The sequence below is a fragment of the Aethalodelphis obliquidens genome, unplaced genomic scaffold (assembly GCF_003676395.1).
Source record: "Aethalodelphis obliquidens isolate GAN/ISIS:26980383/991018 unplaced genomic scaffold, ASM367639v1 scaffold14, whole genome shotgun sequence".
NCBI classification, from domain to species: domain Eukaryota; kingdom Metazoa; phylum Chordata; class Mammalia; order Artiodactyla; family Delphinidae; genus Aethalodelphis; species Aethalodelphis obliquidens.
In genome coordinates, this window is record NW_020837958.1 from 27,278,963 (window position 1) to 27,306,445 (window position 27,483).

Genomic DNA, 27,483 nt, shown 5'->3' on the forward strand with positions numbered 1-27,483 from the left:
TACTGACTATGAACTTAGAGCTCTTGCTCCAGGACTCTGGGCTGGGTCTTTTTAGTCAGTAATTTTAATGGACTCATAGAAGGCATGTTAATCAGAATTGCAAATGCCATAGATCTGACAATTGTAGATAAAATAGGATTCATCAAAATTGATTGTTCAACTAACAGGTAGCTATAGTAATCATCCTGTTCCTTTTCTTCTCCATTATAAGGGAAACACTGCCAAATTAATGATCATTCAGAGGAAAGTGATTAGATCTGAAAATCAGAGCTGTGAAGAATGGTTGAAGGAATTAAAAATATTTCACCTGAAAAAGAGAGGACTGAGGGGAAAATGTTAGAAGTTTTCTAATATGCAAGTGATCTTACAGAGTGCAAATTTAGGACCATTAATTAGAGGTTACTGTGTCAAAATGCAGTTAGTGTTCAGTAGAGAAAGATGACCATTTGTCAGGGATATTGTAAATGATATTTATGAAACAATGTTGGATAGGAGATTGGAGGACAATACTTCTAAGGAAAGTTTCTTCCAACTCTGATGGGAATACAGGAATGACACAAACCTTCCTTAGAGTGAAGAGGAAGCTTTTAAAACTTTATCTCAAGAGGAGTATTTTCAGATCAGACATTCAAAAAGGTTATCAATGAACCACAGGTAAAAATTAAATAATATTATTTACCTGTATGCTAGGAAATCAGAATGGAAAAGTTCTCACAAAATATTTGTTGCTCTCAGTTCTGATACTGTTGGACTACCCTTAGAAAAACTCGAGTTGCTTTCTGCTACTGTGAAGGTGACCCTCAAATAACCAGGGCCAAGGGACTTCCCTGGTGGTCCAGTGTTTAAGACTCTGTGCTTCCACTGTAGAGGGCACGGGTTCGATCCCTGGTCAGGGAACTAAGATCCCGCATGCCGCAGCCAAAAAAAAAAAAAAAAAAACCAGGGTCAAGCAAGAGTATTTTAATCATTTACTTTAAGAGTAAATCCAGTGTTATTAATGGAATTTTTGTGGAGCTTTGCTTGAATAGACACCTGTAGATCTAAAACTGTAAAGTCATTAACTGGTAAGACAATGAAATATCAAGCTTAGCCTCCTGAATGGGGTGGATTTGTTTGTTTGTTTGTTTTAAGTCTTTATTGAATTTGTTACAGTATTGCTTCTGGATTATTTTAAATGTTTTTTGGTTTTTTGGCCACGAGGCATGTGGAATCTTAGCTCTCCGACCAGGGATTGAACCCACACCCCCTGCATTGGAAGGTGAAGTCTTAACCACTGGACTGCCAGGGATGTCCCCTGAATGGGGTTCTTAAAGATACTGTAGAGTTGGGTCATCTTAACATTTAATATTTTATGTTCTTTTCTTTAGTGGTTACCCAGGCTGTCCTTACCCACCTGGCAGTCAGTATCCTGCCACCACAAGTTCCCAGTACCCTTCCCAGCCTCCTGTGACCACTGTTGGTAAGTACCGTTCAAAACTGTATTTCTCCACATAAGGAAAGTCAGAGTCTCCTTTTGTGAAAAGTGCATTTCACTTTTGTTTTTTATTGAATGTTTGATACGTAACATTGTGTAAGTTTAAGGAGTACAGTCTGTTACTTTGATAGATTTATATATTGTAATATGATTGCATTATAGCAGTATTTATTACATTACATAATTATCGTACAGTATTATTGTCTATATCCATCATACTGCGCATTAGATCTCTATGGCTTGCTTACTACTCGTTATAAATTTGTACCCTTAAATACCATCAATTTTATCACACCTCCCCCTATTTCACTTTTACATGTGAAATGTTAGAATACTCTTTCTTTTTAGAGCAAAAACTCTTAATGATCAGTGTCCTGTACTCTAAAACTTGAAATGATTTATCATCATATAAATGAGCCTTCTACCAGGGCATAAAAGTAAATTTGATTGACTCTTATCACTCTTTCCTGTGTTTCACATATTTATTGGTGAACGTTAATGTGTGTTGAACTATTAACAGATACTTAGGTTTTCCTAGCCTTGTTATATGTAAAAACAGATGAGCATCTTTAGAAGAAAGCACCATTGGGAAATACGGGTGGATCAAGTAAGACAAATTATTGCAAACCAATAGTTCTTGGTTTTTTATGTTGCTTATTAGTAGAGTTACCTGAAATATAATTTTCTTCAGTTGAGAAAATGAAAGCAATACAAGAACTTCTACAGACCCCCACCCCTCTACATGACTATCTGCCCCTACCATATCTGCCTTCTCCCTGTTACCACAGATCATTATTTCTACCCACTAGGTTTTATCCTCTGTAATTTACTCAGGGACATCATTTCAGCAGTTTCCCCTCTCATCATCAGCTTTTGTTCTCTACTGGGTTGCTCTCATCAGCACCCAAAAATATACCCTAAAAACCTTTAAAAATCCTCCTCTTAATTTCCCTTTCCCTGCCACCAGTATTCCATTTCTTCATTCCCCTTTACAGCAAAACTCCTTGAAACAATTATCCGTACTCATTAGCTTCAATTCCTCTTCTTCCTTTCACTCTTGAACCACTCCATGTGGGATTTCCCTCATGTCCTTCCACTAAGCTGCTTCTCTCAAGGTCACCATTGACCTTTATGATGTTAAATCCAATGGCCAATTAAATAGTCTCCACTTACTTGGCTTGTCAGCAGTATTTGACAGTTGTATCTCCTTGATACACTTTCCTCTCTTGCTTTCCAAGACCCCAGACTCACTTGTTTTTCCTCCCATCTCACTGGTACTCATGCTCAGTCTCCTTTATAAGTCCCTCCTTTTCTTAATATTGGAATGCCCCCTGGCTCAGTCCTTGGCATTCTCTATACTCACTCTCCTGGTGATCTCTACCAATCTCATAGCTTTAAATACCATTTCTGTGTCCACACTTCCCAAATTTCTTTCCAACTTACACCACTCTCCAGAATTCCAGATTCTTATATCCAGCTCCCTTCTCAATATCTCCATTTCGATATTTAATAGACATTTCAAACTCAATGTGACCAAAATTAAACTCTCAATCTTTCTATGATGCTTTCCCACCTCCAGTGATACCTACTCAATACTCTAACTTTGGTGTCATCCTTGATTCTTCATCAAGAACCAATTATCTTCAAAATACATATAGAATCTGATCACATCCAGTGCTGATCCAAGTCACCGTTATCTTTCATCTAATTTACTTCAAAAGCCTCCTAAAAAGCCTTCTTCTTTCCTTAATCCCTACATCTGTTTTTAACACAACAGCCAGAATGATCCTATTAAAAGATAAATAAATTATATCACTCCTCTACTCAGAACCTTCCAATGTCTTCCCATTTCACACAGCGTTCAATCCAAATTTCTGAAGCTTAGAAGGCCCTTTGTGATCCTGCTTTCCTCTCCCTGTTACCTCTCTGAACTCATCTCCTACTACTCTTCTGTTTTAGGATTCGTCCACTACCTGTTTCCTTTGTGTGGAGCAGTCAGGCCTACCCTGACCAATCTACTCCCATCACCAACCCCGCACACATATACACACATGCCCAACATCTAGAACAGTGCTTGATATATAGAAGTTCACCTAAATATTTTACTGAGTGTCTGAATGTAGAATCTTGTGAAGTTTACTGTTCTGTTACATTTTCTGATGAATTGTAAGCATCCTGAGATCTGCTGTAAATATCTCCCCTTCCCCCAAAAAGAGCATTTTCTTCAGCTGTTTTTGTCATTGATACGTTCTATTTATTGAGATTCTAGTGGCAATGGTTTTGTTTTTTAAAAATGTTCTCATCCTTCTGTAATATAGCTCTTTTTTTAACAATGTAATTTAAATGCTTGAGTTAGAAACCTGATGATGGGAGATCATTAATCCACAAGCAAAACACACTAAATGTTGTTAATCTCTCCATTATGGCTCAGGCATCATCAGTAAAATAGGAATAGTGCTATTTGTTACCCTGTTTCTCACTGAGACGATAGTATTTGATTTGTAGAGAACCTCAGTTCCTAAAGATCTTTTTTATGTTAACTCATTTCACTACAATAGATATGAAGCATTTTATAACTTAGAATAGATGATATCCATACATTAAAAAATAGGAATACAGGGGAAATGGTACATTTTATTTTATTTTTATTTATTTATTTTTTTAACATCTTTATTGGAATATAATTGCTTTACAACGGCGTGTTAGTTTCTGCTTTACAAGAAAATGAATCAGTTATATATATACATATGTTCCCATATCTCTTCCCTCTTGCGTCTCCCTCTCTCCCACCCTCCCTATCCCACCCCTCCAGGCAATCACAAAGCACCGAGCTGATCTCCCTGTGCTATACAGCTGCTTCGCACTAGCTATCTACCTTAGGTTTGGTAGTGAATATATGTCCATGCCTCTCTCTCGCTTTGTCACAGCTTACCCTTCCCCCTCCCCATATCCTCAAGCCCATTCTCTAGTAGGTCTGTGTCTTTATTCCTGTCTTACCCCTAGGTTCTTCATGACATTTTTTTTTCTTAAATTCCATATATTTGTGTTAGCATTCGGTATTTGTCTCTCTCTGACTTACTTCACTCTCTATGACAGACTTTAGGTCTATCCACCTCATTACAAATAGCTCAATTTCGTTTCTTTTTATGGCTGAGTAATATTCCATTGTATATATGTGCCACATCTTCTTTATCCATTCACCGATGATGGACACTTAGGTTGTTTCCATCTCCGGGCTATTGTAAATAGAGCTGCAGTGAACATTTTGGTACATGACTCTTTTTGAATTATGGTTTTCTCAGGGTATATGCCCAGTAGTGGGATTGCTGGGTCATATGGTAGTTCTATTTGCAGTTTTTTAAGGAATCTCCATACTGTTCTCCACAGTGGCTGTATCAATTTACATTCCCACCAACAGTGCAAGAGGGTTCCCTTTTCTCCACACCCTCTCCAGCATTTATTGTTTCTAGAGTTTTTGATGATGGCCATTCCGACCAGTGTGAGATGATATCTCATTGTAGTTTTGATTTGCATTTCTCTAATGATTAATGATGTTGAGCATTCTTTCATGTGTTTGTTGGCAGTCTGTATATCTTCTTTGGAGAAATGTCTATTTAGGTCTTCTGCCCATTTTTGGATTGGGTTCTTTGGTTTTTTGTTATTGAGCTGCATGAGCTGCTTATAAATTTTGGAGATTAATCCTTTGTCAGTTGCTTCATTTGCAAATATTTTCTCCCATTCTGAGGGCTGTCTTTTGGTCTTGTTTATGGTTTCCTTTGCTGCGCAAAAGCTTTGAAGTTTCATTAGGTCCCATTTGTTTATTTGTGTTTTTATTTCCATTTCTCTAGGAGGTGGGTCAAAAAGGACCTTGCTGTGATTTATGTCATAGAGAGTCCTGCCTATGTTTTCCTCTAAGAGTTTGATAGTTTCTGGCCTTACATTTAGGTCTTTAATCCATTTTGAGCTTATTTTTGTGTATGGTGTTAGGGAGTGATCTAATCTCATACTTTTACATGTAGCTGTCCAGTTTTCCCAGCACCACTTATTGAAGAGGCTGTCCTTTCTCCACTGTACATTCCTGCCTCCTTTATCAAAGATAAGGTGACCATATGTGCATGGGTTTATCTCTGGGCTTTCTGTCCTGTTCCATTGATCTATCTGTTTTTGTGCCAGTACCATACTGTCTTGATTACTGTAGCTTTGTAGTATAGTCTGAAGTCACGGCGCCTGATTCCTCCAGCTCCGTTTTTCGTTCTCAAGATTGCTTTGGCTCTTTGGGGTCTTTTGTGTTTCCATACAAACTGTGAAAGTTTTTGTTCTAGTTCTGTGAAAAATGCCAGTGGTAGTTTGATAGGGATTGCACTGAATCTGTAGATTGCTTTGGGTAGTAGAGTCATTTTCACAATGTTGATTCTTCCAATCCAAGAACATGGTATATCTCTCCATCTATTTGTATCATCTTTAATTTCTTTCATCAGTGTCTTATAATTTTCTGCATACAGGTCTTTTGTCTCCTTAGGTAGGTTTATTCCTAGATATTTTATTCTTTTTGTTGCAGTGGTAAATGGGAGTGTTTTCTTGATTTCACTTTCAGATTTTTCATCATCAGTGTATAGGAATGCCAGAGATTTCTGTGCATTAATTTTGTATCCTGCTACTTTACCAAATTCATTGATTAGCACTAGTAGTTTTCTGGTAGCATCTTTAGGATTTTCTATGTATAGTATCATGTCATCTGCAAACAGTGACAGCTTTACTTCTTCTCTTCTGATTTGGATTCCTTTTATTTCCTTTTCTTCTCTGATTGCTGTGGCTAAAACTTCCAAAACTATGTTGAATAAGAGTGGTGAGAGTGGGCAACCTTGTCTTGTTCCTGATCTTAGTGGAAATGCTTTCAGTTTTTCACCATTGAGGACGATGTTGGCTGTGGGTTTGTCATATATGGCCTTTGTTATGTTGAGGAAAGTTCCCTCCGTGCCTACTTTCTGCAGGGTATTTATCATAAATGGGTGTTGAATTTTGTCGAAAGCTTTCTCTGTATCTATTGAGATGATCGTATGGTTTTTCTCCTTCAATTTGTTAATATGGTGTATCACGTTGATTGATTTGCGTATATTGAAGAATCCTTGCATTCCTGGAATAAACCCCGCTTGATCATGGTGTATGATCCTTTTAATGTGCTGTTGGATTCTGTTTGCTACTATTTTGCTGAAGATTTTTGCATCTATGTTCATCAGTGATATTGGCCTGTAGTTTTCTTTCTTTGTGACATCCTTGTCTGGTTTTGGTATCAGGGTGATGGTGGCCTCGTAGAATGAGTTTGGGAGTGTTCCTCCCTCTGCTGTATTTTGGAAGAGTTTCAGAAGGATAGATGTTAGCTCTTCTCTAAATGTTTGATAGATTTGCCTGTGAAGCCATCTGGTCCTGGGCTTTTGTTTTTTGGAAGATTTTTAATCACAGTTTCAATTTCAGTGCTTGTGATTGGTCTGTTCTTATTTTCTATTTCTTCGTGATTCAGTCTTGGCATGTTGTGCATTTCTAAGAATTTGTCCATTTCTTCCAGGTTGTCCATTTTATTGGCATAGAGTTGCTTGTAGTGGTCTCTCATGATCTTTTGTATTTCTGCAGTGTCAGTTGTTACTTCTTTTTCATTTCTAATTCTATTGATTTGAGTCTTCTCCCTTTTTTTCTTGATGAGTCTGGCTAATGGTTTATCAATTTTGTTTATCTTCTCAAAGAACCAGCTTTTAGTTTTATTGATCTTAGCTGTCGTTTCCTTCATTTCTTTTTCCTTTCTTTCTGATCTGATCTTTATGATTTCTTTCCTTCTGCTAACTTTGGGGGTTTTTTGTTCTTCTTCCTCTAATTGCTTTAGGTGCAAGGTTATGTTGTTTATTTGAGATGTTTCCTGTTTCTTAAGGTAGGATTGTATTGCTATAAACTTCCCTCTTAGAACTGCTTTTGCTGCATCCCATAGATTTTGGGTCGTCGTGTCTCCACTGTCATTTGTTTCTAGGTATTTTTTAATTTCCTCTTTGATTTCTTCAGTGATCACTTCGTTATTAAGTAGTGTATTGTTTAGCCTCCATGTGTTTGTATTTTTTATAGATCTTTTCCTGTAATTGTTATCTAGTCTCATAGTGTTGTGGTCAGAAAAGATACTTGATACAATTTCAGTTTTCTTAAATTTATCAAGGCTTGATTTGTGACACAAGATATGATCTATCCTGGAGAATGTTCCATGAGCACTGGAGAAAAATGTGTATTCTGTTGTTTTTGGATGGAATGTCCTATAAATATCAATTAAGTACATCTTGTTTAATGTATCATTTAAAGCTTGTGTTTCCTTATTTATTTTCATTTTGGATGATCTGTCCATTGGTGAAAGTGGGGTGTTAAAGTCCCCTACTATGAATGTGTTACTGTCGATTTCCCCTTTTATGGCTGTTAGTATTTGCCTTATGTATTGAGGTGCTCCTATGTTGGGTGCATAAATATTTACAATTTGTTATATCTTCTTCTTGGATCGATCCTTTGATCATTATGTAGTGTCCTTCTTTATCACTTGTAATAGTCTTTATTTTAAAGTCTGTTTTGTCTGATATGAGAATTGCTACTCCAGCTTTCTTTGGGTTTCCATTTGCATGGAATATCTTTTTCCATCCCCTCACTTTCAGTCTGTATGTGTCTCTAGGTCTGAAGTGGGTCTCTTGTAGACAGCATATATATGGGTCTTGTTTTTGTATCCATTCAGCCAGTGTGTGTCTTTTGGTGGGAGCATTTAATCCATTTACCTTTAAGGTAATTATCGATATGTATGTTCCTATTCCCATTTTCTTAATTGTTTTGGGATTGTTATTGTAGGTCTTTTCCTTGTCTTGTGTTTCTTCCTAGAGAAGATTCTTTAGCATTTGTTGTAAAGCTGATTTGGTGGCGCTGCACTTTCTCAGCTTTTGCTTGTCTGTAAAGGTTTTAATTTCTCTGTCAAATCTGAATGAGATCCTTGCTGGGTAGACTAATCTTGGTTGTAGGTTTTTCTCCTCCATCACTTTGAATATGTCCTGCCAGTCCCTTCTGGCTTGCAGAGTTTCTGCTGATAGATCAGCTGTTAACCTTATGGGGATTCCCTTGTGTGTTATTTGTTGTTTTTCCCTTGCTGCTTTTAATATGTTTTCTTTGTATTTAATTTTTGACAGTTTGATTAATATGTGTCTTGGCGTGTTTCTCCTTGGATTTATCCTGTATGGGACTCTCTGTGCTTCCTGGACTTGATTAACTATTTCCTTTCCCATATTAGGGAAGTTTTCAACTATAATCTCTTCAAATATTTTCTCAGTCCCTTTCTTTTTCTCTTCTTCTTCTGGAACCCCTATAATTCGAATGTTGGTGTGTTTAATGTTGTCCCAGAGGTCTCTGAGACTGTCCTCAGTTCTTTTCATTCTTTTTTCTTTATTCTGCTCTGCAGTAGTTATTTCCACTATTATACCTTCCAGGTCACTTATCCGTTCTTCTGCCTCAGTTATTCTGCTATTGATTCCTTCTAGAGTATTTTTAATTTCATTTATTGTGCTTTTCATCGTTGCTTGTTTCATCTTTAGTTCTTCTAGGTCCTTGTTAAATGTTTCTTGCATTTTCTCTATTCTATTTCCAAGATTTTGGATCATCTTTACTATCATTATTCTGAATTCTTTTTCAGGTAGACTGCCTATTTCCTCTTCATTTGTTAGGTCTGGTGGGTTTTTATCTTGCTCTTTCATCTGCTGTGTGTTTTTCTGTCTTTTCATTTTGCTTATCTTACTGTGTTTGGGGTCTCCTTTTTGCAGGCTGCACGTTCGTAGTTCCTGTTGTTTTTGGTGTCTGTCCCCAGCGGCTAAAGTTGTTTCAGTGGGTTGTGTACGCTTCCTGGTGGAGGGTACTAGTGCCTGTGTTCTGGTGGATGAGGCTGGATCTTGTCTTTCTGATGGGCCGGTCCACGTCTGGTGGTGTATTTTGGGGTGTCTGTGGACTTATTATGATTTTAGGCAGCCTCTCTGCTAATGGGTGGGGTTGTGTTCCTGTCTTGCTAGTTGTTTGGCATAGGGTGTCCAGCACTGTAGTTTGCTAGCTGTTGAATGAAGCTGGGTGTTGGTGTTGAGATGGAGATCTCTGGGAGATTTTCGCCATTTGATATTACGTGGAGCTGGGAGGTCTCTTGTGGGCCAGTGTCCTGAAGTTGGCTCTCCCACCTCAGAGGCACAGCACTGACTCCTGGCTGCAGCACCAAGAGACCTTCATCCACATGGCTCAGAATAAAAGGGAAACAACATAGAAAGAAAGAATCAGTAGAAGTAGAAAGAAAGAAAGAAAACAAGAAAGAAAGAAAGAGAGAGAAAGAAAGAAAGAAAGGAGGGAGAAAAAAAGAAAGAAGATAAAGTAAAATAAAATAAAGTAAGATAAAATATAATAAAGTTATTAAAATAAAAAATTATTAAGAGAAAAAATAAAAAGGGACGGATAGAGCCCTAGGACAAATGGTTGAAGCAAAGGTATACAGACAAAATCTCACACAGAAGCATACACAGTCACAAAAAGAGGAAAAGGGGGAAAAAATCATAAATCTTGCTCTCAAAGTCCATCTCTTCAATTTGTGATGACTCGTTGTCTAAAGGTGGGAAGGAAGGAAAGAACGATGATAAAGTAAAATAAAATAAAGTTATTAAAATAAAAAGTAATTATTAAGAAAAAATTTTTAAAAAAATGGACGGATAGAATCGTCGGACAAATGGTGGAAGCAAAGCTATACAGACAAAATCTCACAGAGAAGCATATACATACACACTCACAGAAAGAGGAAAAGGGGAAAAAATCATAAATGTTGCTCCCAAAGTCCACCTCCTTAATTTGGGATGATTCGTTGTCTATTCATGTATTTCACAGATGCTGGTACATCAAATTGATTGTAGAGCTTTAATCCGCTGCTTCTGAGGCTGCTGGGAGTGATTTCCCTTTCTATTCTTTGTTCTTACAGCTCCCAGGGGCTCAGCTTCGCATTTGGCCCCGCCTCTGTGTGTAGGTCGCCGGAGGGCATCTGTTCTTCGCTCACACAGGATGGGGTTAAAGAGCAGCTGACTTGTGGGCTCTGGCTCACTCAGGCTGGGGGGAAGGAGGGGCACGGAGTGCGGGGCGAGCCTGCGGCAGCAGAGGCCAGCGTGACATTGCTGCAGCCTGAGGCGCCCCGTGCGTTCTCCCAGGGGAGTTGCCCCTGGATCGCCGGACCCTTGGCAGTGGCGGGCTGCACAGGCTCCCCGGAAGGGGGTGTGGATAGTGACCTGTGCTCGCACACAGGCTTCCTGGTGGCGGCAGCAGCAGCCTTAGCGTCTCATGCCTGTCTCTGGGGTCCGTGCTTTTAACCGCGGCTCGCGCCAGTCTCTGGAGCTCCTTTAAGCAGCGCTCTTAATCCCTTCTCCTCTCGCACCAGGAGACAAAGAAGGAAGAAAACGTCTCTTGCCTTTTCGGCAGGTCCAGACTTCTCCCTGGACTCCGTCCTGGCCAGCCATGGCGCACTAACCCCCTGCAGGCTGTGTTCACGCGGCCAACCCCAGTCCTCTCCCTGCGCTCTGACCGAAGCCCGAGCCTCAGCTCCCAGCCCCGCCCGCCCCGGTGGGGAAGCAGACAAGCCTCTCGGGCTGGTGAGTGCTGGCCGGCACCGATCCTCTGTGCGTGCGGGAATGTCTGTGCTTTGTCCCCTGCACCCCTGAGTCTGCGCTCTCCTCCGCGGCTCCGAAGCTTTCACCTTCCGCCACCCGCAGTCTCCGCCCGCGAAGGGGCTTCCTAGTGTGTGGAAACTTTTCCTCCTTCACAGCTCCCTCCCACTGGTGCAGGTCCTGTCCCTATCCTTTTGTCTCTGTTTATTCTCTTTTCTTTTGCCCTACCCAGGTACTTGGGGGGTTTCTTGCCTTTTGGGAGGTCTGAGGTCTTCTAACAGCGTTCAGTAGGTGTTCTGTAGTTGTTGTTCCACGTATAGATGTATTTCTGGTGTATCTGTGGGGAGGAAGGTGATCTCCGCGTCCTACTCTTCCGCCATCTTCCCGGCTGCCTCTCGGAAAAGGGTACATTTTAAATCAAATCTAATGTTTGTTTTTAGAACAAGAATCAAAGCAATTAATATTGTACTTTTTTTTTTTTTTTTTTTTTTGGTACGCGGGCCTCTCACTGTTGTGGCCTCTCCCGTTGCGGAGCACAGGGTCCGGACGCACAGGCCCAGCGGCCATGGCTCACGGGCCCAGCCGCTACACGGCATGTGGGATCCTCCCGGACCGGGGCACGAACCCGCGTCCCCCGCATCGGCAGGCGGACTCTCAACCACTGCGCCACCAGGGAAGCTCTTTAAAGTACTTTTAAGAGTACTTTCTTAGAAAGGCTAAAAACAAATTATCATTTTATGATAATCTAGGATATCCTTTTAATGTATGTTGTTTTTCTACCCTTTGTTGCTTACCTACGTGATTTTTTTCATCATAATTTAGTAGTACATTGTGCAAAACTGTTGAACTTCAAAATCGTCGTAAAGGAAAGCAGAAACATAAAAGTATCATCTGAATATTAGAGTTCACAGATAGTCAACATTTTCTGTCTGTCAGTGGCCATCAGGATTTGTGCTATTATTCTCTGTGCTACTAAGGCCATGAGGAAGAATGAAAGTGGTTATTTATCCTTTGTGGAACTTGATAGTTTCACTTTAAAGATTTTGATTTTATGATGTAAAACAAACACCAGTTTCATGGCATCATTAATTAACTCATGTCTTATTATTGATGTGGATGCCTGTGCAAGCGTTGATTTTTAACCATCTCCAACAATATTGAAGTAAAAGAACCACTTAAAGTGAAGTAATAGAGGCAACTTCCCTGGCGGTCCAGTGGTTAAGACTCCGCACTTCCACTGCAGGGGGCGAGGGTTCAATCTCTGGTCGGGGCACTAAGATCCCAAGATTTCACATGCTATGCAGTGAGGTTGGGGGAAAAAAAAAAAGAAGTAATAGAGATTACATTCTTAATAGCAGTCTCTTCTGAAACATTGCAGAAGACTGAGGATTGATGCAGATCTTGGGACTTTAAAACAGCTCTTTCTGACTCCATTACATGTAGATTTTGAACAACCACCTTTATAAGAAAATCAGAGAATTTGTTTTGTCATCTCTTTTTATAGCTTTTTTGTCACCTGGCAGACAGCTTCCTGCCTAACCTGACTTTTAAAACCACCTTCATGAGATTGGTGCTCACTGAGGGCATTGACTAAGCAGTGAAGGCAGCTGTTGAATAGTGAAAAACCTGTTGGTGGTGCTTTTCCATCAGGTCTGGGCAATTGCAGTGATATTTTAATTCAGTTGTATTATTTAATGAGGGAAAAGTTGTGATCTATGACTTAAATTCTTCGTTGAAGTTACTGTAAGACCAGGTGTTCTTTTTGTTTTGTTTTTTGGCTGTGTTGGGTCTTTGTTGCTTCACATGGGCTTTATCTAGTTGCAGCGAGCGGAGGTTACTCTTCGTTGCAGTGCTCGGGCTTCTCATTGTGGTGGCTTCTCTTGTTGCGGAGCATGGGCTCTGAGCGCACAGGCTTCAGTAGTTGCAGCACGCAGGCTCAGTAGTTGCGGCACGCAGGCCCTAGAGCGCGTGGGCTCCAGTAGTTGGCGGTATGTGGGCTCAAGTAGTTGTGGCACTCAGGCTCTAGAGCGCAGGGTCAGTAGTTGTGGTGCACGGGCTTAGTTGTTCTGTGGCATGTGGGATCTTCCCGGACCAGGGATGGAACCCATGTCCCCTGCATTGGCAGGCGGATTCTTAACCATTGTGCCACCAGGGAAGTCCCAGGTGTATTTTTTGTATATCATCTTTGCAAGTTACTAGCAAAAACATTTTCTACCGGAAGATCAGTGGGAAAAGCTGTGGAATTTGGACAGTTTTCCTTAGATTTTCTGCCCATTGCAGGCATTATATATCAACAAAAGCATCAGAAGGAAGGTAAACTTTTCTTGATATCTAAAAAACTTAAAACTTTAAGTTTCTGTTTCTTCAGATTCAATTATGCTTCTTAAGAGTAAAACATTTTTGTTAGGAGTGGCATATAACTTTTACCAAGTTGGCATTGCCAAAACTATAAGAGAACTTGAACTCTGATTTTAAAGGTTTAAAACTACTTGACCGGCACCACGTTACAAGGAATAAATTTAGGAGGCAACATTAATACTTGTTTGTTCTCTTAATAGCACATGCCAGAATACAGCAGAAGCAGGTGTGGATATTGGTCATCTGTATGTTTTCAGGGCTGAAAAACGGGCATTCAAGAAAAGCTTTGGTCCCCAGCTGGGCATTCCCATGGAGAATTCCAAACTCTATTGGATAGGGAAGAGTGGCATGAGGGACCAGTCACTCCACCTTGATTCATGCATAGCACTCTCTGTCAGACCCTGATGTGCTGGTGGTGCACCCAGGTGGCAGTGATCTGGGAGTGATGAAGTTGTTTGATATTTTAATCCAAATTAAGAAAGATTTAAGATTTATCGGGACTTCCCTGGCGGTTCAGTGATAAAGAATCTGCCTTGCAATGCAGGGGATGCGGGATCAATCCCTGGTCGGGGAACTAAGATCCCACATGCTGCGGGGCAACTAAGCCCGCATGCCGCAACTACTGAGCTTGTGCGCCTCAACTAGAGCCCACGTGCTGCAAACTACAGAGTCCACACTCTCTGGAACCTGCGCACCACAACTACAGAGCTCACGTGCCCTAGAGCCTGTGCACAACTAAAGAAGAGAAAAACTGCATGCCACAACTAGAGAGAAGCCCATGCGCTGCAGGAAAGATCCTACATGCCACAACTAACACCCGGCACAGCCAAAAATAAATAAATAAATAATAAATCTTAAAAAAAAAAAGATTTATCAAGTAAATGTTCAAGAATGTTACTAGAGTGTGGTCCAGTATGGTACCCAGAAAAGTGTGGTCCCACTCAACGAAACCTCTACATGTTATGAATATACGTGTGAAGAAAGTCAGTGGACAAATTGGCTCTTTTATGAAGTTCATTGGAGGATGTACCATCAGTACATCACACACACGTATACACACAAATACATACCATATTTTCTTTTTTTAATTAATTAATTTTTGGCTGCATTGGGTCTTTGTTGCTGTGCACGGGCTTTCTCTAGCTGTGGCGAGCAGGGGCTACTCTTCATTGCAGTGCGCAGGCTTCTCATTGCAGTGGCTTCTCTTGTTGCGGAGCATGGGCTCTAGGCACGTGGGCTTCAGTAGTTGTGGCACATGGGCTCAGTAGTTGTGGCTCATGGGCTTTAGAGTGCAGGCTCAGTAGTTGTGGTGCACGGGCTTAGTTGTTCCGCCACATGTGGGATCTTCCTGGGCCAGGGCTCAAACCCGTGTACCCTGCATTGGCAGGCAGATTCTTAACCACTGTGCCACCAGGGAAGCCCATACCACACTTTCTTTATCCATTCATCTATTTTTTTCTTCAGTTATTTGTTTATTCATTTAGTCATTCAACATATATTTACTAAGTGCTTGCTACATGCCAGGAGTAAGAACAACACAAAGTAACTTCCTGCCTTCATGGAGTTTACATTTCAATGGGGGAAGACAGAAAACAAACTTGCAGCATAGTATACAATGCACCAGATGGAGATAAATGCTACCTAGGAACATTCAGACCAAAGAGGGGCACAGGAAGACCTGGAGGGTGAGGACTGCATTCTGATCTCACCTCCTCTATATCCACCTTGCTCACACCACTGGCCTCCTGTCACTCCTTGAGCCCCAAACACACTGGTTTGCTGTTTCAGCCCCATCCGCGCTCTGCTCGCTTGGATGGTGACCTGGAGATCTCCAAGACTGGAAAAAGGCTTCTGTGCCTTATACTTTGAGGTGGGAGTATGTTTATGGTTCAAGGAACTGCAAAGAGACTAGTGGTGTGAGCGAGGCGTGCACAGAGAGATGGGGTCGGAGGGGAAACAGGGCTGGCTCAAGGAAGCCCTTGTGGGTCAAGGGGAGGCGGCCTGTGGCTTTTCCTCTACGTGAGCTGCGGAGCCACGGGCAGGCTTTGAGCAGAGGAGTGATCTGATCTGATTGCTATTATAACAGATGCCTCTGTGCCAGACCCCGGGAGGGAAGGGTGGCAGCAGAGCTCCCCACCCCGAGGAGGCCACTGCAAGAATCTGGGTCTGAGATGGTGGCTCGGACCAGTGTGGGGACAGAGGATGTGGTCACATACGCTGAGGAGGGGTAATCATTCATCTATGGATGGACACTTAGGTTGCTTCCTTCCATATCTTGGCTATTGTAATAATGCTGCAGTACACAGGGGTGCATACATCTTTTTGAATGACTGTGTTTGTTTTCTTCAGAAAAATACCCAGAAGTGGAATTGCTGGGTCATATGGTAGTTTTATTTTTAATTTTTTGAGGAACCCCTCCATACTGTTTTCCATAGTGGCTGCACCAATTTGCATTACTACTAGCACGGGTTTCCTTTTCTCCACATCCTCACCAGCACTTATTATTTGTCTTCTTTTTGATAATAGCCATTCTGACAGGTGTGAGGTGATACCTCATTGTGGTCTTGATTGCATTTCCCTGATGATTAGTGATGTTGAGCATCTTTTCATGTGCCTGTTGGCCATCTGTATGCCTTCTTTGGAAAACTCTTCAGGTTCTCTGCCCATTTTTTAATCAGGCCGTTTGTTTTTTGATGTTGACTTGTATGAGTTCTTTGTATATTTTGGATATTAACCCCTTATCGGATATTTTTTGCAGCCATCTTCTCCCATTCAGTAGGCTGCGTTTTCTTTTTGTTGATAGTTTCCTTTGCTGGTCAAAAGCTTTTTTAGTTTGATGTAGTCTCCCATTTGGTTTTTTTGTTTGCTTGTTTTTTGGGTTTTTTTTTGCTTTTGTTTCCCTTGCCTGAAGAGACATATCCAAAAAAATATTAAGACCAATGTCAGAGTACTCCCCATGTTTTCTTTTTTTTTTTTAACTTTTTTTTCTTACAGTTGTATTGAGATATAATTGACTTACAGCACTTTATAAGTTTAAGGTGTACAGCATAATGATTTGACTTACATACATCATGAAATGATTACCACAGTAAGTTTAGTGAACATCTGTCATCTCCTACAGATACAAGAAAATATATTTTTTTTCTTTGTGATGAGAACTCTTTAGGATTTACTCTTAACAACTTTCCTATATAACATATAGCAGGACTTCCCTGGTGGTGCAGTGGTTAAGAATCCACCTGCCAGTGCAGGGGACATGGGTTCGACCCTGGTCCAGGAAGATCCCACATGCTGTGGAACAGCTAAACCCGTGCACCACAACTACTGAGCCTGCGCTCTAGAGCCTGAGCTCTAGAGCCCGCGAAGCACAACTACTGAAGCCTGTGCTCCTAGAGGCCTTGCTCCGCAACAAGAGAAGCCACTGCAATGAGAAGCCCACGCACTGCAACGAAGAGTAGCCCCTGCTCACTGCAACTAAGCCCGTGCGCAGCAGTGAAAACCCAAGGCAGCCATAAATAAATAAATAAACAAAAATAAATAAAATATAGCAGTGTTAATTGTATTAATCATGTTGTACATTACATCCCTAGTACTGCTTATGTTTTCTTCTAGGAGTCTTAACGGTTTCAGGTCTTACATTTAATTTTAACCCATTCTGAGTTTATTTTTGTATATAGTGTGAGAAAGTCCAGTTTTCCCAAAACCATTTATTGAAGAGGCTGTCTTTTCCCCGTTCTGTATTCTTCCCTCCTTTATCATAGATTAATTGACCATATAAGTGTGGGTTTATTTCTGGACTCTCTGTTCTGTCCAGTTGATCTATGTGTCTGTTTTTATGCCAGTACCATACTGTTTTGATTACTGAAAAGCTTTGTAGTGTAGTTTGAAATCAGGGAGCATGATACCTCCAGTTTTGTTCTTTAACATGGTAGATTCTTAAATTGTTCTTGTTCACAAAATAATTTTAAGGTATGACTTTGATTCTGACCCATTTTGTTTTAAAGGATGGAATCTGTCCTTCAGATTAATTGCCCTTTGTGCTTAAGCCTGCTTGTAGCATCTTTCATGATTATGATAGTTGAATGATTTCGTAGTGCCATTTATTTTTTGAAGTAGTTACTACTTTGGCATCTATTTTAATAAGGTCTAGGGCTTCCCTGGTGGCGCAGTGGTTGAGAGTCCGCCTGCCAATGCAGGGGACACGGGTTCGTGCCCCGGTTGGGGAAGATCCCACATGCCGCAGAGCGGCTGGGCCCGTGAGCCATGGCCACTGAGCCTGCACGTCTGGAGCCTAAGCGGGAGACGGGAGAGGCCGCAACAGTGAGAGGTCCGCATACCGCAAAAAAAAAAAAAAGGTCTATACTTAACCTCCACTTTTTAAACTTGAATTGTTATGTAAATTAATCTAAATCTTTCTTTGTGCTGTGTGTTTATTTTCAAGAAGTGTAAACCTGCTGTTTTTCTTTTTCTCATTGATTGTGGTAATAGAAACTTTCTAGAGTTTAAATAAAGAGTACTGCTCTAATAGTGTTTAAAAGATAAATTGAGGTCCCCTGATTTCTTTGGAAGAAAGTTCCATAGCCCACCCAGAGCCTGGCCAGTAGTATTAGAAGCTTATATATTCATAGACTATAAATAAAAGCCTTTTGTAAGCAGCTTAATGAATTTGCCTGATTTGTGTTTAATAGCACGAATCAGAATGACTCTGCTCATATAGTTGTTTGAAATGTTTCTCCTGTTTCAGAGATTGACCTGTTTTTCTGTTTTTATTCTAAAAGGAAATAATACGGGCTTGATCCAGTGATCCACATGGGCTTGACCCAGTTTCTCAGTAGATGGGTCAATAGTCTTTTGTTTCAGATTGCTTAGGCTCCATAGTTTGCTCTGTAGCACAAATGCCCGACCAAAGATCATTATATGGGTCTTGAGCAAGTAACTTCAGGAAGGAAAAATGCTGGGGGCGGGGGCAAGTGATTCACTTTGCTGGTTAGAGGTAAGATCAGAAAAGTTACTGTTTATAGTTATTTTGTATTTTTCTTTGAGGTTACCATGGATTCTTTCTCTAATATAAATGAGCTCCTTTTTGAGTTGTAGGAAGTAATGATCATCAGTAAGTACTGTTAGGAGATAAATAAAACTGATTATCTTTAAGTGTTTAAAGATGGTTTAAAATCAGGTAGTGTATATACCAGTGTACTTTGAAGATACTGGCCTAAATTATTCATTGAATTATCAGATCCACTGAGTAGAGTATTGGTTTCCTAATAGTAGAAAAATCGTCTTATTTCCTAAGGGTTAAGTTTAGTGATTGGATCCTATCTGACATTTAAATGAAGTTTTTGTTCAGGATTGTTTCTCAAAATCTATGTTACCTTTTCAATTGCTGCTAATCTGGAATTGTAGAAGGGCACTTCTGAAATCCGACTCTGCATGAATAAAGGTCAACAATGTGTGGGGACTTGAGGTATGGCAGTTTGCCACAAACTCGTTAATCCAAGGCTTGTTATAGCAGGTATAAGGAATATTAAAATTTCTCTTAAGACGTTTGAGGAAAACAAAGATTTTTTTGTTTGAAGAGCAATCAAGAATAAGAACCTTTTACCAAACGTTTTTCTTATTTATATAAACAATCTCTTAAAGTGTCATGGTTCATTCAATTTTGAACTTTAATCTGGGTTTTTCTCTTGGCATTCACATTGCAGATCTTAGTTTTTTTCTTCTTTTTAGAAAGTAGATGGATTTAAAGTGTTCAAATATACTGTATAAAAAGGTCTATGTGTGGTAGAGGAGAAGACTAAGTGTAACCTTGGCATTTCTAGCCTCCTCGGGTGAACTGTGACCTTTATAGAAAGCCAGGTGATTGCTGCCTCAGCTTGATTCCCATTTTGAATGTTAATGGCTTTAGCTGGAGACTTATTTGGAAGGACTTATTTGGCCCTGTATTGTAGCATTTGCCTTAACGTATTTTATAAGAGAAACAATGTAAATTCCAGGATTTAAGTGTGTTTTTTAAAATTGGTTTTTGAAAATTCAACATCATTATAACTTGATTCATTTTATTTATAATATTTATTTTATTTATTTATTTGGTTTGCTGGGTCTTAGTTGTGGCACATGTGCTTCTCACTTGTGGCCAGTAGGCTCCTTAGTTGTGGCTCACCGGCTCCTTAGTTGTGGCATGCGAACACTTAGTTGCAGCATGCATGTGGGATCTAGTTCCCTGACCAGGGATTGAACCCAGGCCCCCTGCATTGGGAGCTTGGAATCTTAACCGCTGCGCCACCAGGTAAGTCCCTTGATTCATTTTAATGTAGTGATTTTAACAAAGTTTGTTGATATGGTTGTGTGTGAAAAATACAGACTAGTTATAAAAAGACCCTTAAGCTTGTATTAGTTCAGATAACTTCTACACAGATAAATGGGACACTAACTGCTGCATATGACTGACCAGACATTTGAATACCTAACCATATTCATATAATTTGGGTTCCCCAATCTCTGGGAGAAGGTTTGTTGTATCTCACAGGAACCATTTCATATAGGATATAATAAGAAAGTTCTTTTAGAAACAAGTTTTTAAATTCCTGTTGTTAATGCATCTTTATCATAAAATGGGGACTTAATGAGATAGCATCTCCACTAGTCATTATTTTGTAAATCATCCTTTGGGCACAAAATTCTAAACTTGTAGAAATTACCCCTTTTTGCTCTCACTTAGGACTTAATAGTGCGATATAAGAAACTAGAGATTTTGGTTTGGCATAAATTCTCTACAAATAAACAGCTAAGTCATTTTTTTTGTCTTTTTTTTTAATTGAAGTATAGTTGATGATGTTAATTAGGAAAGTGACTCAGTTATATATACATTCTTTTTCATATTCTTTTCCATTACGGTTTATTACAGGATATTGAATATAATTCCCTGTGCTATACAGTAGGACCTTGTTTATCCATTCTATATATATACCAGTTTGCATCTGCTGATTCCAAACTCCCACTCCTGTCCTCTCCCACTCCCCTCCCCCTTGGCAACCACCAGTCTATTCTATATGTCCCTGACTCTGTTTCTGTTTCATAGATAGGTTCATTTGTGTCATATTTTAGATTCCACATATAAGTGATATCATATGGTATTTGTCTTTCTCTGACTTAGTTCACTTAGTATAATAATCTCTAGTTGCATCCATCTTGCTGTAAATGGCATTATTTCGTGTTTTTTTTATGGTTGAGCAGTATTCCATTGTATATATTGTACCACATCTTCTTTATCCATTCATCTGTTGATGGACATTTAGGTTGTTTCCATGTCTTGGCTATTGTAAATAGTGCTGCTATGAACATAGGGGTGCATGTTATGTTTTTCAATTATAGTTTTGTCTGGATATATGCCCAGGAGTAGGATTGCTGGATCATATGGTAGTTCTATTTTTAGTTTTCTGAGGAACCTCCATAGTTTTCCACAGTGGCTGCACCAACTTACATTCCCACCAACAGTGTGGGAGGGTTCCCTTTCCTCCACACCCTCTAGCATTTGTTATTTGTAGGCTTTTTAATGATGGTTATTCTTACTGGTGTGAGGTGATACCTCATTGTAGTTTTGGTTTGCATTTCTGTAATAATTAGCGATGTTGAGCATCTTTTCATGTGCCTGTTGGCCACCTGTATGTCTTCTTTGGAGACATGTCTATTTAGGTCTTCTGCCCAATTTTTGATTGGGTTGTTTGTTTTTTTGTTGTTGAGTTATATGAGTTGTTTGTATATTTTAGAAATTTTAAGCCCTTGTTGGTCACATCTTTTGCAAATATTTTCTCCCATTCTGTAGGTTGTCTTTTCAGTTTGCTTATGGTTTCCTTTGCTGTGCAAAAGCTTGTAAGTTTGATTAGGTCCCATTTGTTTATTTTCATTTTTATTTCTATTGCCTTGGGAGACTGACCTAAGGAAACATTGGTGCGATTTATATCAGAAAATAAAGCAGCTGTTTTGCCTGAAACAGCGAAGTCTTTAAATCATACTGAGAGGAAAAGCAAGTTGTCTTGCTGAGAAAGGGAGGCGAGTACTTTTGAATGGTGAGGAGTGAAGCACATAATTAAAGGGTTAGGATTCTTGTTCCAAAGCAGAATGGGAGAAGAGAGTGGAAGACTCCCATCTGGTCCTTTCAATCCTTGAAGAAGTTCTGAGGATTTTTTTTGCCTTTGTCGGAAAATGGTAAAAGGAGGGCTTAAGGCTTTCTGAAAGAATCCAAGGATTGAGGATTTGGGTTAGGTTATGGCAGGTGAGGCCTTTGGAATTAGAAGTCCTGGTGATCTGACAGAATGAGAGAGAGGCTGCCATGGCAGGCAGCCTGTATACAGGACTAAGAGAGATGGGCAAGGAGTTGGGACTGAGGGGAGATACTGGGACCAGGAGTGGAAGAAAGGGAGGTCAAAGGTACGAAAAGGAATGAGTGGAGATAAGAATTGATGAATTTGGGGAGGTTGCTAGAGTCATCCCGGTGTCTATACAGGAGGTTGTGAATAAAGAGGTGGTCAGAGAGGAAGATGACAGGAAAATGTGAGTGGAATGAGCCCAGAGGTGATGCAGTAGCTGGTAAATTGATGAGAACACTTTGGAAAAGTCAGGTGTTGAGAGGCCAGGGATGTGAAAAACAAGACCTCAGGTTGCCCTCTGGCTTTACAACTCTGAATTCCAGAGCACACATTGTCTGAAAGTTAATAGTTTTGCTTCTCAGAAATACGAAATAATACGCTGACATATTTTTGTAAAATCAGAAGTGAACTCTGAAAAGCATATAATATATGGATTTGTATTTTAACAATCAGTCAGAAGTATTAATTGCCTCCTTGTAAACACTGGAGGATGGATACTGTTTGGGCTCCTCAGCAGGAGGTTTCTAACAGGAAAGAGGGAGACTCTAAGCGGGAGAGTCTGATATTGGGCTTTTCCTTTCACCATGTACAAGCAGTATCCTTAGGGCAGATGGACGAATGACACTCCTCAGGAAAACCTGGCCATGGGAGACACTGTCTTTACTCATTTTAGTAGAACCCAAGTCAAAAAAAACGTAGTTCTTCTGTGGTGGAAACAAGAAAAAGAGGGGAAAAAAACACAACTCTAGATTTAGACTCTTTTTTTGAAACCTGTAACACCTGAGAACTCCAAGGTCTCCCAGTGTCATTTACAAAAGCCCAGAAAAGCACTCAGGGTATCCTGGGTATGGACCAGCTTCTGGGAGAAAACAACTTTACGAATCAAAAACCACAAAAAGTAGAGTGACCAGACCAGTGTATGGAATAGCGAGAGTTGTGATCAGATGGGACGCTGAAGAGCACAGGTGGCGCTGGTTGCGGTGTGGTTTGGACAGTGCAGTTTCCTTGAAGAAACAGTCAACTTTGCATGGTACCAGGAAGGAACCTATAATGGATGGGAACATGAGTGGTGAGACTCTGGGTACATTTTTACAAACTGACTTGAAGGGTTTTTTCCCCCCTAGTAAGCAGAACTCAGCGTCAAGGTGATAACAGTTTTCAGCTCAAAGTGAAAGCGATACTTTCTGTTAATCTGTAATCATTCTTTATTCATTGTAAGCAATAAAGGTAAGTATAATTCCCCACGTGTATTCCATCATCAAACATAATTGAAAATACCATTTATCATTTGCTGATTTAGGACCCTAACTAAAGAACACTGACAGTCATAAAGAGTATCCATACTTAGTTAAAAGGGAGGACCTTTTGAAGGAAATATCTGAGGAGTAAGTTTTATATAAGACACTGACTAGGAAGGTACATTTGGGAGAGAAGAGTAAAGAATCTGAGAATAAGTAGAATTTTATCAGCTGTTGAATTTTGGATGGCATTCTCCTTTGCACATCTGCTCTCTCCTATTCTTTTCGTAAAGGGTAAAGGAGTAAAAGTCTTACAGAAGGGAAGCCATGTTAACCTGTATATTAGTTTAAGGAAACTCTGCCCATTTTCAGTCTTACTGGCCTCTAGAGTGGGTTCCTTCCTCCTTCAGCTTAGCAGTAAAGCCTGAGAATAGACTGGACCTGAATCAAATGTTTTACCTTGGTATAAATTTGTTGTCCCATTTGTTGGAGACTTAGGAATACCTGTAATCTGTAGGGATAGAGCCTCTGCCTCATTGAGAAAATAGCTAATTGTTTGGGCCGTTAAGGCAAGAAAGTGAGTAAATATGGATTAATAGTAATCTCTTGCAGGGAAAGTATTTCTGAATCAACTCAGATTTTAAATGTTATGTTTTAATGAAGTTGTGACATAAACTTTTTCTTTCCTCGCACTTTGAAAGTGTTGACTCATATTTTGTCCTGTTTTGTGATGGCTCTTGTGAAAGGAATAGAAAGAGATTGGGAAATAAGCAAGTGTTTCTGCCTTTTTCTCCTGCAGGTCCCAGTAGGGATGGCACAATCAGCGAGGACACTATCCGAGCCTCTCTCATCTCAGCAGTCAGTGACAAACTGAGATGGCGGATGAAGGAGGAAATGGATCGTGCCCAGGCAGAGCTCAATGCCTTGAAACGAACAGAGGAAGACCTGAAAAAAGGTCACCAGAAACTGGAAGAGATGGTTACCCGTTTAGATCAAGAAGTAGTAAGTAACTCATTGAATAGTTGTACTAGTTAGATTGAATCATAGCCATGGCAAAGTGTTCTGTATATACTGTGGTTACCCTGAACATTGTGGGTATAGTTAAAGAGTTCCGAAAATTATACACACCTTTAAGCATTTTCACATAGCTCCTCTACAGCTTTGTTAAAAAAAAAAAAATGCAGCCTGTGGTTGGAATGTAGTCTTTGATTGGGGAGTGGATGTATTCAGAGGAGTTTTGCTTGCACCTTCACCCCGGGGGATAATGTTTTGACCCAAAGGAGGACTGTTTGAGCGCTTGATGTTACCAGACAGTTACTAGGAAATAAGAATTTGAGAGAGCTCTAAGTCGTGAAAAAGATCTGCAGACCCTGGGTACAAACTTAAGGGTCAGGTCTTTTTTGTTTCCAAATGTTGTTTGAACTATATTTAAAGTATCTTTGGTGACCCCTTCTAGGTGAGCCCTTCTAACTTAATAACCCATAGTGTATGCAACCTTTAGCTCTTAAGCTTTCTCACATTTTTATCAGACTGCTGTGCCCTTATGAGTCAAGTCAGCCCTGTGACTTCTTTTGTTTAGTGATTAGAGGCACTAGCATAATTTGAGTGCCAGCTTCACTCTTCACTTTCATTCCTGTGATGGAGAATTTGTTCCAGCAAGTGTGCATTTTTGATGAAAGGGTAAAGAGTTATTAAGTGTTAGAGGGCTTTGGAGAAAGTGATTTGTATGTACACATTACTCTAATAAAATGGTTCTAGTGTGTAAAGTGAGCTGCTCAATAGCCAGCTATTTGCAAAAGTTCAGCAAAGTGACACCAGTACAGTTCAGAGCCTGCAACTACCACCTGCTGTATCTTGTGAATAAAGTTCAACTGTTTGGAGTTCTATGTGTTGAATCATCTGTACAGACTGGGGAAAGTTATTCCTCTGAGGCAGATGGCCACTTGTTTTGAAAGAAGGACCTCCTTTATGATTTTCACGTAAGGAACCTCCTGCTGGAAAGTGTCTTGTCTGATGGCTTAGTTTGCAGTATCATTTGTCACTGGTAAGTGACAAGCTTATCACTGCCACCAAAAGTGCTCAGCTCAGCATCTCCTGTTTTCACTCAGCATCTTAGAGCACACCTTTTCCTCTAACTTTGACTAATGTGATACATGAATCTCATCCATGAGTTGTTTAAGCATTGTTTTATTAGCAAGTCTGTTTCTGTGAAGTTGAATTGTAGATGTCTGACAAGCAGATAATTACAATTAGTATAAAATCATCATGCTTGGACTATTCTGTTTTCAGGCTGAGGTTGATAAAAACATAGAACTTTTGAGAAAGAAGGATGAAGAACTCAGTTCTGCTCTGGAGAAAATGGAAAATCAATCTGAAAACAATGATATTGATGAAGTTATCATTCCCACAGCCCCACTATACAAACAGATCCTAAATCTGTATGCAGAGGAAAATGCTATTGAAGACACTATCTTTTACCTGGGAGAAGCCTTGAGGCGGGGAGTAATAGACCTGGACGTCTTCCTGAAGGTATGTCTTCCTCGCTCTGCTTTCCAGGGTTTCGGAACATGTGTTTTAGAGACACTGACCTTGAAAACCACAGATCAAGAGGGTTTCTCTGTAGGAGGTGGGTTAAAATTCTTTGTATTTCCAAAAGAGAGCAAGTGAGATAAATGGCTGTGAGCAGTGTCTTCCCACCTACAGAGGGGGCTGAGGATCATCTGAGTAGGGGAAGAAAAGTGGGCTAGTGGCTGCAGTTCCCCACCCCACGAGATAGCATCAAGCTGAATGTAATCCTTCTCTCTTACTACTGTGCCTAGGTGGATCATGAGGTACAGTCAGATTTCCATTGATTCTTTCAGGTCACATCATCTAAACTGAGATCATTGACTGCCCCACCCTTATTGTTTTTGTTTTTTTCCTCTGTTAATTTTTTTAGACTTGCATAGTTTTATACCTGTTTTCCCAAATCAAACAGCCTTGGGAAGTATTGGGTTTGCCCTGCTGGTAATAGAGCCCTTCTGAATAAAGGTTATATTCCAGGCTTAATGCTATTGTACAGACATGAAGATCTGTAAGCCAAGTTTGGCTACTTCTCTCTGTTGGGTCATGAAGAGCATGGCTTTAGGAATAATAGCAGCCATCCTCTGAATATTCAGTACAGCTGCTGCTGCTGCTTCAGTGCACATGCGAGGCTGGTCAGGTTGCTTGCTGATCTTGCCTGTCTTACTATGAGCGTGTGGCCAAACCACTCTTGGACCTGGTGCAAGCACATGAATAGCTGGGACCCTAGAGAGGACTTCCTTTCTGTACACTGTCCCCTGCTTGGGTGGCATAGCCTAGGGAAAGATACACATGGAGAGGCAAGAGAGGTACACTGTTTGCTAGGCACTGGACAAAAGCTGGCCTTGTGCTATACTCATCCTTGCCCTTCCCCTTTTTTAGCCAAGTGGGAACAAACAGTCACAGTCTGTACAAAAGTTTTTTGTAACTTTTGTTAGGATCACAGTACATGTTTCCCTGCCATCTTGGTTGTCTCAAGTGCAGCTTGAACTCCTGAGCCAGATCCTGCAATGTGGTGCTTTCCCTGTGAAGAAGGCCTTTGTATAGGGTCTCAGAAGACTACTTTCCTTAACACAACCTGCCAGCATCAATCCAGTGAGTTTAAAAAGCCACATGTACTAAAGTATTGGCTCCAAAGGAAAGTTGATATGAGTTTAGGTTCTTAGCTCCCACCTAGGTTACAAACTGTCTGATAGTTCATGCCTGGGCCTGGATCAGAGCCAGTCTAAACTGTTGAAACTTTTTCCCCCTTCACAGCATGTACGTCTTCTGTCCCGTAAACAGTTCCAGCTGAGGGCACTAATGCAGAAAGCAAGAAAGACTGCCGGTCTCAGTGACCTCTACTGACTCCTCTGATACCAGCTGGAGATTGAGCTCTTCTAAAGCATTCTTTTCTTCTCTTCCTTTCTCTTATATCAGTAGGTGCCCAGAATAAGTTATTGCAGTTTATCATTCAAGTGTAAAATATTTTGAATCAATAATATATTTTCTGTTTTCTTTTGGTAAAGACTGGCTTTTATTAATGCACTTTCTATCCTCTGTAAACTCTTTTTGTGCTGAATGTTGGGACTGACTATGCTAAATAAAATTTGTTGCATAATTTTTCTCTTTTACTGAACATCTTTAGGAAAAATATATGAAACCTAAATAAGAAGCTCGGCTTCTAATTTAGCAAAGTATATCATCCATCGTGAGTTGAAATTTAGCATTATTTATCCTCTAGCATATAAAGTGAATTCTATTCAATATGGGATATAATACCACACAGAAATCTAAATTTTCAAATATTTGAAATTGAGGGA

The 27,483-nt window shown here is 40.2% G+C and overlaps 1 protein-coding gene across 3 annotated transcripts in view; it reads left to right on the top strand.

Moving 5' to 3' along the window:
* The window catches only part of TSG101 (tumor susceptibility 101), a 58,310-nt gene extending 31,027 nt beyond the window's left edge, over positions 1 to 27,283 (top strand). For 2 of the 3 annotated variants that reach the window (XM_027115239.1, XM_027115238.1), the window contains 4 exons: positions 1,368 to 1,459; positions 23,919 to 24,121; positions 25,409 to 25,648; positions 26,939 to 27,283. In XM_027115239.1, the coding sequence (XP_026971040.1) occupies positions 1,368 to 1,459; positions 23,919 to 24,121; positions 25,409 to 25,648; positions 26,939 to 27,028 (625 nt within the window). In that variant the 3' untranslated portion in view covers positions 27,029 to 27,283. The remainder of the gene's footprint in view (positions 1 to 1,367; positions 1,460 to 23,918; positions 24,122 to 25,408; positions 25,649 to 26,938) is intronic. The other variant, XR_003434517.1, reaches the window with a different exon arrangement.
* Positions 27,284 to 27,483: the final 200 nt, after the last annotated feature.